Below are 10,931 nucleotides of genomic sequence, written 5' to 3'. Positions count from 1 at the left end.
TGTGTGTGTGTGTGATGTATGGTTTGTGTTTACCCTATGTTATAGGGACAAAATGTCCCCACAAAGATGGCAATATCCAAAATCCTTGTCTTTGGGGGGACATTTTTTGGTCCCATTGAGTAAGTTTATAAAATAAAGCATATAAAATTGTTTTTGTTTTTTTAATCTAAATGTTCAGAAGGTTTTTTTGTGAGGGGTAGGGTTAGGGGAAGGGGATAGAAAATACAGGTTATACAATATAAAAATGACGCCAATGGAATGCCCACATAAAACATGGAAACCCAGTTTGTGTGTGTAAGCTCTTTTATCATTTTAGCCTTGTTAGATGTCATTAAAGACTAATTTCTGTTCAAAAAACTGTTTCTGACTGATTCTCACATTAAAATGTTATGTATAGGTTATAGAAATTCTGTAGGTTAAGTAGTAATTCAATAGGTTACGTAATTCTTCTCAACGATCATGCTGTTGATGATTTTCTAAATTCTAATCAACTTTACACATTTTACCCATACAGCATGTTGCAGATGTGTTGTTTCATAGAATGGTTGGCTGATGAACATATTACAGTCTAGTTAGCAGAAACGGACGGCATGTAGGCCTATGCATAAACTCAGTGGACAGTGAGCTGATGTTGATGGTCAGACAGTGATAATGATTAAATCAGGTCAGATATGCAGATAAGTGCAGTCAGAATTGTTTATTTTATTGTTTGATCTCTTCCTCCTCATTTTTAATGCTATTTAAGGGATAGTTCACCCAAAAATGAAAATTCTGTCATCATTTACTCCCCCTCAAGTTTCTTTCTTCTGTTAAACACAAAAGAAGATATTTTTGAAGAATATTGGTGACCAAACAGTCAAAATGCTATGGAAGTCAATGGCTACCGTCAACTTTTTGGTTACCAACATTCTTCAAGATATCTCCTTTTGTGCTCAACAGAAGAAAGAAACTCATACAGGTTTGGAACAAGTGGAGGGTGATTTTGTACATTTGATGTGGTTTATCCACAGGTCTTCTGTTTAGACTGAATATGTTGAGGTGAATTAATGTTTCTCTAAGTAAATGAATTCACAAATGTACTATGTGTATCGGTTTGCAAACATGGTTGCCATTACCTAAGAAGGTACATTAGATGTGTAGTGTATCTCAGGACAGGACTAAACTGACTGTGATGCAGTACTGTAGAATACAGACATATAGGAAATAGTGACTGCCGTGTTCTAATCCTCATTCACACGAGAAAAAAAAAAGACATGAAATATGTATAACAGTATGTTTATTTAATTATGTCTACATTAGCAGAATGACAATACTATCTTCAACATTTTGAATGGAGTAATTAATAAATATTTCATTTATGAGAGAGCAAGTAAATAAATCTGAACCTGAACAGGATTAAAAAGACAAAAATATTGAAATATATAATAGGATCTCTTTGAATTTATTGTACAGACAACTGCTATGAATTCATTTAAGTGCCGATAAATAAATTACTATAACGTTTTTAAAAAGAGGGAAAAAAACACATATGAAACATAATTTTTTTTTTCCACAAACAATAGCTACGAAATACCTACTGAAGCATTAAAAAGATCACGTTATGTGATATACACAATACTGCTCCTGTAAGTTCTGATGCAATCATTTTCTTCAACGTTTTGACACGTTGCATAATACACATTTATTTCTTCTTAAGCATATATATAATAGTTATTTAACATGCATTGCAACGATCATTCTGTTACCTCATGCATGTTACCTTATCAGCAGTTATGCATGCAGTTGGTTGCTCATCTATTCATGTTTTGTATTGATTCATGTCTGAATCAAAACATGATTTGATTCGTACTGACTTAATCGTTTACAGACAAGGAGGCCTGTTCGTCTTTTGAGTAAATAGAGTGGAAAGTAAAGTACCCTCTTCTTTCATTTCAGTGAGAGAAAAACATATTTCTGCTTATGGCAAGATATAGGGTTATCAGATGTCTGTGAAAGTTAAGACAAATAGTAGGAGGATTAGAAAAAGGAAGGAAGGAAAAATTATAGGTACTATCCTGGAGTGGTTCAACTCTCTCTGGCTGAGGCTGGACAACCTGCATTGGCTGTATCTTAAAGGAAAGGAAACCTGAGAAACCAGTCGAAAATTCTGATTATCTCTATATACATTCCAGAGTTGTTAATATGGAGGATCAGTTAGCACCTGTAATCTGTTACTGGCAGTGGTGTGACACTTACTGATGGTAAATACTCATAAACTGTGGATGCTTTATATTAAATACCTGATTATTTCTGTTGTCGCTATGTGTTGATAGAATGAATGGTGATCTTTGGAAATTTTCTATAGTTAAACTTTAGAACATGAAAAAAGCTAGAATTATGCTGTCTTTCATAGCTGCTTGGTTTCATGAAATTACTTGGCAAAAGACTCAGAAAAGACATCTAGAAGAAAAGACAGAGAAGGAGAGGGTACGTAGAAATAGCAGTGCTTTTTGTTTGAGGTCTATGGTGAAGGAAAAGATAGCATACTTTCCCTCTCCTTCTAGTTTACGGTGTTCAATTCATATTTATCTTTGATGCTGTTGTCGTCTTCAAGGTTCTTCTCAGGCTCGGGGTGATGCAGCTCAATCATCAGGAAGTAGATCACTGCCCCAGCCACACCACCCACCATCGGCCCGACCACTGGAACCCACCACCAGCCATTTCCAGCCCTGAAGATGAGAATAAAGTTAGGACTGGGCAACAATTCTGAATGTAAGTATTCTAAAGAAAGTTTTCAGTTAGAATTGAATTGGCCACACACAGAGTTCGAACTGGAATGACAGGAAGAGGAATTTACTGAAATTCAAAGAAATTCAACACGGTCACACAAGTTTCGTAAAACTTTCATTAGTCGATCACAACAACCAAATGGGCAAGAACAGATTACTTAAGTTGTTTTTGTTTGTTTGTTGCTTTATATATTCATATATACATACACGCTACCGTTTAAAAGTTTGGGTTCATTTTTTTCTCTTATCCTCACCAAGGCTGCATATATTTGATTATAAATAAGTAATATTGTGAAATATTATTGCAATTTAAAAATATCTTATGTTAATAAGGCAATTTTCTAGGCAGTTTATGTCGCATTATCCTTCAGAAAGAATTCTACTGATGCTGATTTGGTGCTCAAGACACATTTCTTCTCATTATCAAATGCTGGAGACAGTTGTACTGCTCAATATTTTTGTGCAAATGTGATACATTTTTTAGGATTCTTTGATGAATAGAAGTTCAAAAGAACAGAATTGATTGGAAATAGAAATGTTTTGTAACATTATAAATGTGTTTATTGTCACTTTTGATCAACTGAATGCATTATAGCTCAATAAAAGAATTAATTTCATTACAAAGATGCAGATGCCACTCTTTTTAATATTTCCCATTTCATGCAATGACATTCAGTCATGTTTAGGTGTTTTAAGCGAACAAATATTGCACAAATTGTCCAAATACTTCTAAATAAATGCAAATTTATATAGGTAGAATTTTGCATATTGAGAATTTGTATCTAATGTTTATTAATGGGACAAAATATGAATGTGTAGAATGCATTTCTTTGAATGTTGTTAAATTTTATATCTACATCAATTGTCCATTACAACTGCATTTTTACAACCTCAGTTCAAATTTGGAACTGAATTAGAATTTAAAAAGTATTCTCAATCTAATTCAGGACACACAGGTTAAAGTAGACAGGACAACCATGATTGTTACAAAAATGAGTGGTTAGGAATGTGCCTGTACATCACAGGTGTATCCTGAGTTGAAGTGTTGTTTAGCTGTCAGACTGGTGGAAAATGTCAACAGTGTTGGTGTCTAGCTGTATAGACACTAATGCATTTATTGTAATCTGTGCTTCGTGTGTCACTCTAGTGCTCCCCGTCTGTACCACACTTTCCCTCCCTCAATCCCTTGATCCTTTTATAGGCTACTGAGAATACAGCTGCTCTCTGTCCTTGAACCTTCTCTACAAACAGGTTGGCAAAGGTAACTGTAAACAAATGCATTGCCACTGCATGCAGACACTTTGCTGAACTGAACTTAAGTAATCTTCATGTACACTGTTTATAATGTACATGCTTGCTTGTTGCAATTATAACACCAGAGCATTTGCCCTCAGGTGACCCCTAATCTATTTTCAAATTGGAAGACAAATTAAACAGACAGATCAAGCATTTCCTCATGTAGGCTACTGATATGTGATTAGCTCTTCCTGGACATCATCCTGTGTCTGTAGCTGTAAAGTGAGAAAAAAGGGCTGCACAACAAAATATACAAAAAATATTTGACAGCTGAATGACCAACTAGAATGAATCAGAATTAAGTAACTTTTAGAGCCATGTAATATATCACAGTAATGCAAAACTGGAATATGCCAGATATGCATCAATAAGTCAAAGGCTACAGTGTTTTGGAGGGTTTTTACTGCTGACATGTGTGATTGTAAACAGCAGTACTGTATTGCATATGTTATTTTATTCAACACTTAAGTCTTTATTCGAGCTAGAAACAGAGTTTAGTAAAAGACAACTTTTTTTTTTCCTTTAATAAGAATAAAATGCATCCTGTCTTTGGAGAATTCAGGCTGCCTCACGTAAATTTTTAAAATTGGTCCAATATGCAGGCGACACACAAATGCATTTAAAAATGTATTTGCTCTGTCAGAAGAATGGTAATAGGCCTTTGCACTTAAGAGTTTCAAACGGTACGTTAGTTGGTGGTGCGCCTCTGTTTCTCACATGCTGGTTGACACTTTTGCCACTTAGATACAGGGTAACAGTTCTAACTGCATTGTGTTATTATACACACCCCCTGAAAAAAACTTCCTGTTACAGCATAAGCAATAATACAGATAAGGGAAGAAGCAGAAAATCTGAACAAAAAATAAGAAAAAGAATGTCAATGCAGAGGGGGTTTTCTGTACCTGAACACATCTAGTCCCCATCCTGCCATAGCAGTGAAGAGCCGAGGTCCCAAGTCTCTGGCAGGGTTGATGGGATAGCCGCAGTTCAGCGCCATGGACACTCCGATAGCCAGGATGCTCAGACCAATAACCAGTGGCTCCATTCCTTTAGGGGCCCCAATATTCTTCTTATCTACGATGGCTAAAATACAGAGGACCAGGGCACCTGTGCCAATCACCTGTAAATAGAGACTAATGATCGGCAAAATATTCTTTTATGGAAGGTTGTTTTACCTCAGAGTAAGAAATACAATTGTGAGAGAAATTTAAAAATAATAAAGTCAGATTGAGAAATTTTAAGATATTTTTTAGTTATAATTCTAACTAGCTAGTTATTTTTATTCTTAAGATGGAAATGGGCTTTCAAAGTTCTCTACCAGAGATTTATATGCTAATGATTTATATTTACTGTTTCCTCCTTTTAATTCCCCTCTTAAAACACAACAGTCTATAAGTCAAAGCACAGGCTTTAAAGGGGACATCGGATGAAAAAAATTCACTTTTGTGAATTGTCAATGTTTTCATATAAATGTGTTTTAGCAATGTGTGGACACATCCCCCCTACAATGATGATAATCCATTCACTTCTTTATTTTTTAATCCCCAAAAAACCTAAACAGTCTCAATTATCAAGTGTTTTGATTTTCTGAGCAATACGACGTCATATTGCTCAGGCTGCACCCATGGAGGAAAGGCTTCACTACGCTGAATAAACAGCTTTTGTGAGGAAACGGCTTATCATTCAATGAATCGACAGCCTATCGCAGGGATCCTCAAATCTGGCCCACGAGATCCACTTTCCTGCAGAGTTTAGCTCTAACCCTAATCAAACACACCTGAGCATGCTAATCAGTGTCTTCAGGATCATAAGAAAATCACAGGTAGGCGAGTTTGATCAGGGTTGGAGCTAAACTCTGCAGCGCATTGGCCCTCCAGGGCAAGATTTGAGGAACCCTGGCCTATCGGCTAATCTTCAACTTGTTTGCCATTAAACAAAATAGTTTTGGATTAAACTATTTTTAGAGTTTTTTTTAAGAAAAGTCGCTGACTTTTTGCGACAGGTGGGATTCAGTTCTCATTCATTTCTATAGTATCCGTAAATGGCGACTGAGTGTCGCACAACTCTGACTGAAATTCAATGATGTCAAGGCTGTAATGTGATTGGTTATCAAGGCACACGTGATCCAAGTTGACCATTACGCTTTCTCCAATGGTAAGTAATACAAACCCTCTCATCTCCCAATAATAAGACAATCTCGGGGGTTGAAACAAGATGGCGACCAAAGCAGTGTTGAAACGCTCTGTAGGGTTTTGCTTCTATCCTCTTTGAAACATCAGTTAAATCTTTTAAGAAAGCAATCTTGAAACAATTTTGTAATACCGTCAAATAACTTTTCATCTCATTCTTTAAGAAGCACTAAAGCTAAGCTGGTGATTTAGATAGCCGTAACCGCCTGGCTCAGCAAGCCAACTAATGATGAGCGCCAAAGACAAACGAAAGAAAGCAATATGAGACTACGTCTACTCATCTGCTGCCACAGACTCACCTACAACTGATTCGTCTTCAGGAGACCTACCAATAATTCTCCATCCCGCTCCTGACACTCCACTGAGCAGCCCCTTGCCAAAGAAAAACCTGTACGTTGAGATTCAGGATCTTAAAAATGATAAAACCAAGCTTGCTGAGAAATTTGAGTAGCAGCAAAAATCTCTTGTCAATCTGGAAGAACGAATCGCTGATGCTGAATGTTACAAAAGACGCTGATGCCTACGTCTCTATGGCCTCTCTGAACAACCAAACGAAGATGTCAAAGCGAAAGTTGGTGAAATCTGCAACGTAGTTGCTCCGGAGTCGTGCCAGAAAGGATTTGATGTCATTGACATTGCTCAAAGGCTCGGCAAACTGCAGACGGGCACACTGTAAAAAAAAAAAAACGGTAACATTTACGGTAAAATACCGGCAGCTGTGGTTGCCAGAACTTATATGGTATTAACATTTTAGGTTTTACAGACCTAACTTAAATTCACAGTAAAAAAAAAATCGTATTTCATTAACTGATATGTTAATATACCAACCCACTGAAGTACTAATATGTGGTTTATAGCAAAAAGAACATAATACACTGACGAGTGACAACCACTAAAAACAGGTGGTGATGAAAAAGTCACCAAACACAACGCATTTTGTTTTTCGGAAGGCGGACCTTCATCAAAGCCGGAACTAATCGAGCTGTTTGTGCCAGGATGGGGAGAAAGGTATTTTAATAATGTAAATTATGTGAAAAATAATGTGTTTTTCGAACCACCAAGCATGAGAGCATGTTCTAGTACACCCCCAAAACAAAATCAAGACTTTGTAAAAGAGCATAATAGGACCCCTTTAAATACAGTATATAGTAAGTGCACAGTGTCATTCACACAAACACTAAACCCCATCATGGTGACACACATGATACTTAAATAATGCAATAAACATTAATTTAACAACATTAGATGTAAGATAAACACCTAATGTACACAACTGATAAGAAAAAATCTAAAAAGAAACCAGAGTCTTTAACAAGAATAACAATCTCCAGAATTTTTGTAATAATTTTGTAGGTATGATTTCTAAATTTGTTTCTAAATATTATGCAGATATCTATTCTTTGGGAGAAGAACAAGACCATGTAATTCTTTTTAAAACAAAAAAAACAAAAAATGCTGTCTTTAGAAAGTTGAATGTTCTCAAAACCTTTCTTTAAGTAAGGGATAATCAATGGCTTGCCGTGCATTAAAGGATTTTAAATGCACAAATGGCATTTAAAGAATCGTTTAAGGAGGCAAAGAATCACCCGACGTGAAGCGGAGGGTGGTTGCCTCTGCGATTATCCCACTTATTCCATGGTCATTTGCCAATTCAGTGGTTTGCACCACTAGCGTAGCCAGAAAAAAGACTCTGGGTGTACATCAGAAAAACTGGGTGTGCCACATTTATTGACAGATTAATGTGCAAAAAAAAACAACAACTCTGCGTGTCACTAACGTTACAGAAAAGACTGGGCTGATGTGTAAAAACTATACTCAGGCTCGCCACATAACCATAAAACTATATAAAATATAATACACTCAAGATCGGCAACAACATAGTCATAACACAATACCTTTAATAGTGCCTGTAACCATACAGCCTATGAATGAAGGAAAATGCTTTTTTTTTTTACTTAGAGGATGTGGGCTGCTTTTGGTACTTGAATTTGTGCTTCAATAATGAGGTCTGAATTTAAAGGGCTCATCAGATGAAAATCTGACTTTTTCCATGTTTAAGTGCTATAATTGAGTGTCCGGTGCATCTACCAACTCAGAAAATGTGAAAAAGAAGAACCCAGTAAGTTTGGTTTTGTAAGCCTTTCTCTGCAAGCATGTGAGAAAATGAGCTGATCAGATTTCTCTCCCCTTCTGATGTAGGAAGGGGTTCTTATTATAATATTACCGCCCACGGCTGCTGACTGACACCGCCGTATTAGCAAAGACTCCTCCCTGAGTGAGCCACACAGAATCCGCCTTGTTTATTTTCACTCTAGAGCATTTAAAAGCAGCATTCAAGTTAGAAATGTCTTCTTATTAAAGCTATAGAAGTTATTAGGTCAAGAGCAGTGAGTGATTTTCTGTTTTTATTTTATTGTTTGGGTCATATAACTGCATAGACAGCTGTAGGCACTGCATATTACGCTGCTGTCACTTCATACACAGATCTAATATAAACATGCGATTTCTTTCCCAGCTGTTTACCTTCACAGACATAACTGACTGTTTTTGTAGCATGTTTTTAACATAACCTTGTGTGTATTTGACAGTTTAACCCTCGGGTATTGTTCAGTTTTTTTTGACCAGATTTTTTTATTTTTTTTTTTATTTTAAAAATCGCTACTTCATCGGAATGGTACGAAACTCGCTGACTTTAATGGCAGTCACTATGTGACCACAAAAAAAATAGTGGACTTGATTCAAAAATGACCGCCATTGGAAATGAATGGGAAATATGCAAAAATATGAAAATACAAAGAATTTCTTGTGTGTACAATCTACAAATCATTCACGATTCAGAAAAAAAGTGCACAGCAATGAAGGGGTGACACTCTAAAATATTAAGAGTGCAAAACAGACACACTCGCACCCACCAGATGGAACTAATCTGCCTTAAATTACGTTTTAAAGGCATTGTCTCTATTTTAACATGACATACTGTCATAATTGAAAAGTAAAAAAAAATATTAGAAAATTAATTTTTGTATTATTTTCAATGGGAAAATTTGATCATAATTATTGCATAAATATTAAATAGTACCATGAATTTCTCTCAAAATAAAAAATACAAAATATTATTGAACAAAAAATACATTACATTGATTTCACTGAAGAAAAAAAAAAAAAGTTACATTTCAGGTGCCCGGTTACTTTTGACTGTGAACAACACAAGTGTGACTCCCAAATGAACAATACCAGAGGGTTAAGCACAATAAGACTTGAAGAGAACTTAGTTTAGTACTCACATGCGTCGGATGTGTGCGCTCTATATCAGAAGTTTAAACTGATATGGCTTTAAAACGCATGATTTCAGCGCGATAGACACGATAATCAAAACCAAACAGATGTTTTTTTTTAGCAAAGTATTTGATGTACAAGCTGTAAAGGCACAGCCCTTTTCTGGAAAAGGGGGCGGGGAGCAGCAGCTTATTTGCATTTAAAGATACATGCACGAAAACAGTGCGTTTCTGCTTCCTCTAAAAATAAGCACTTTCAAAATGATATAATAAATGATCTGTGGGGTATTTTGAGCTGAAACGTCACAGACACATTCTGGGGACATGTATTACATATTGTAGAAAGGGGCATAATAGGTAACCTTTAATACTGCCTCTCGAATTTTAACCAAAGTATGTTGCAGACATTTCATGAAGACATTGGCATCCGATGTCCACTTTAACATTGGAGTGCTGTTTAATTTCATTGTATAATCACTAGTGAGATTATGTGATATTTAAAATAACGAATTACTGTGTTTCACTCACCTGATCAATTAATCCATTTAACAATGAAAGATCTTCGTGTGGATATGAGGCAAAGATACCTGCTGTGGCATTTTCACCAATTACAATCCGTTTTCCACCAGCAAAATTTGCGAAGGCACCTATGGATTTTTTTTAGGTATTTTATGCAGAAAACATTGAAATGAGTTGCTGCAAAGGACAGATTATTAGTTATACTTCAACATCCAACAGCTTTTCAACTAGAGAAAGATTTTAGAATAAGAATTCATAGTAATTAGGTAGAAATTTAATGACTGTACAGTGTAATTGCAAAATAATTTAAAATAAAATTATAAAATAAAAAAAATTAACGGAAAAAATCCTATTGCAATCTAGAAAAACTAGGCTACTCTGTAACATTACTTTTTTGGAGTAACTTAATCAATCTAATGTTATATCGAATATCTATCTTAATCTAACAAAGATCAAAACAAACCAGACAAAAAATGTTTAGTTTGAGTTGTGCGTCTGTGTATATTGTGTGCATGCCTAATATCAAGCCTAAGGCCATGAAACCCTAAAACACATTTTTTAATACGTGTTAACAGATATGTACAGGTTGCACTAAAACAATGTTTATTATTAAGGGGAAAGTTATGTTTGTTTGTTTTCCTGAGCCACTTTGTTCTTCCAGTTTAAAAAGCAAAGCTGAACCCACTTCATGAAATGTGAGGTACATGCGTTAACTTGGAGTTGTGATTGACTGGAGCAGGGGTGCCCAAACTCGGTCCTGGAGGGCCGGTGTCCTGCAGAGTTTAGTTCCAACTTGCCTCAACACACCTGCCGGGAAGTTTCTAGTATGCCTAGTAAGAGCTTGATTAGCTGGTTCAGGTGTGTTTGATTGGGGTTGGATCTAA

At 35.9% G+C, this 10,931-nt stretch overlaps 1 protein-coding gene across 2 annotated transcripts in view; it reads right to left on the bottom strand.

Moving 5' to 3' along the window:
* Positions 1-1,703: 1,703 nt before the first annotated feature.
* Positions 1,704-10,931, bottom strand: part of aqp9b (aquaporin 9b) — a 24,846-nt gene continuing 15,618 nt past the window's right edge. For both annotated transcript variants that reach the window (XM_016554146.1, XM_016554147.1), the window contains 3 exons: positions 10,057-10,175; positions 4,967-5,184; positions 1,704-2,708 (listed from right to left, as the gene is read on the bottom strand). In XM_016554146.1, the coding sequence (XP_016409632.1) occupies positions 2,540-2,708; positions 4,967-5,184; positions 10,057-10,175 (506 nt within the window). In that variant the 3' untranslated portion in view covers positions 1,704-2,539. The remainder of the gene's footprint in view (positions 2,709-4,966; positions 5,185-10,056; positions 10,176-10,931) is intronic.

Source organism: Sinocyclocheilus rhinocerous, unplaced genomic scaffold (assembly GCF_001515625.1).
Source record: "Sinocyclocheilus rhinocerous isolate Xijiao unplaced genomic scaffold, SAMN03320098_v1.1 scaffold1007, whole genome shotgun sequence".
Classification (NCBI taxonomy): Eukaryota; Metazoa; Chordata; class Actinopteri; order Cypriniformes; family Cyprinidae; genus Sinocyclocheilus; species Sinocyclocheilus rhinocerous.
Note: the sequence above shows the minus strand (reverse complement) of the source record. Positions and strands in the feature narration are given on the sequence as shown.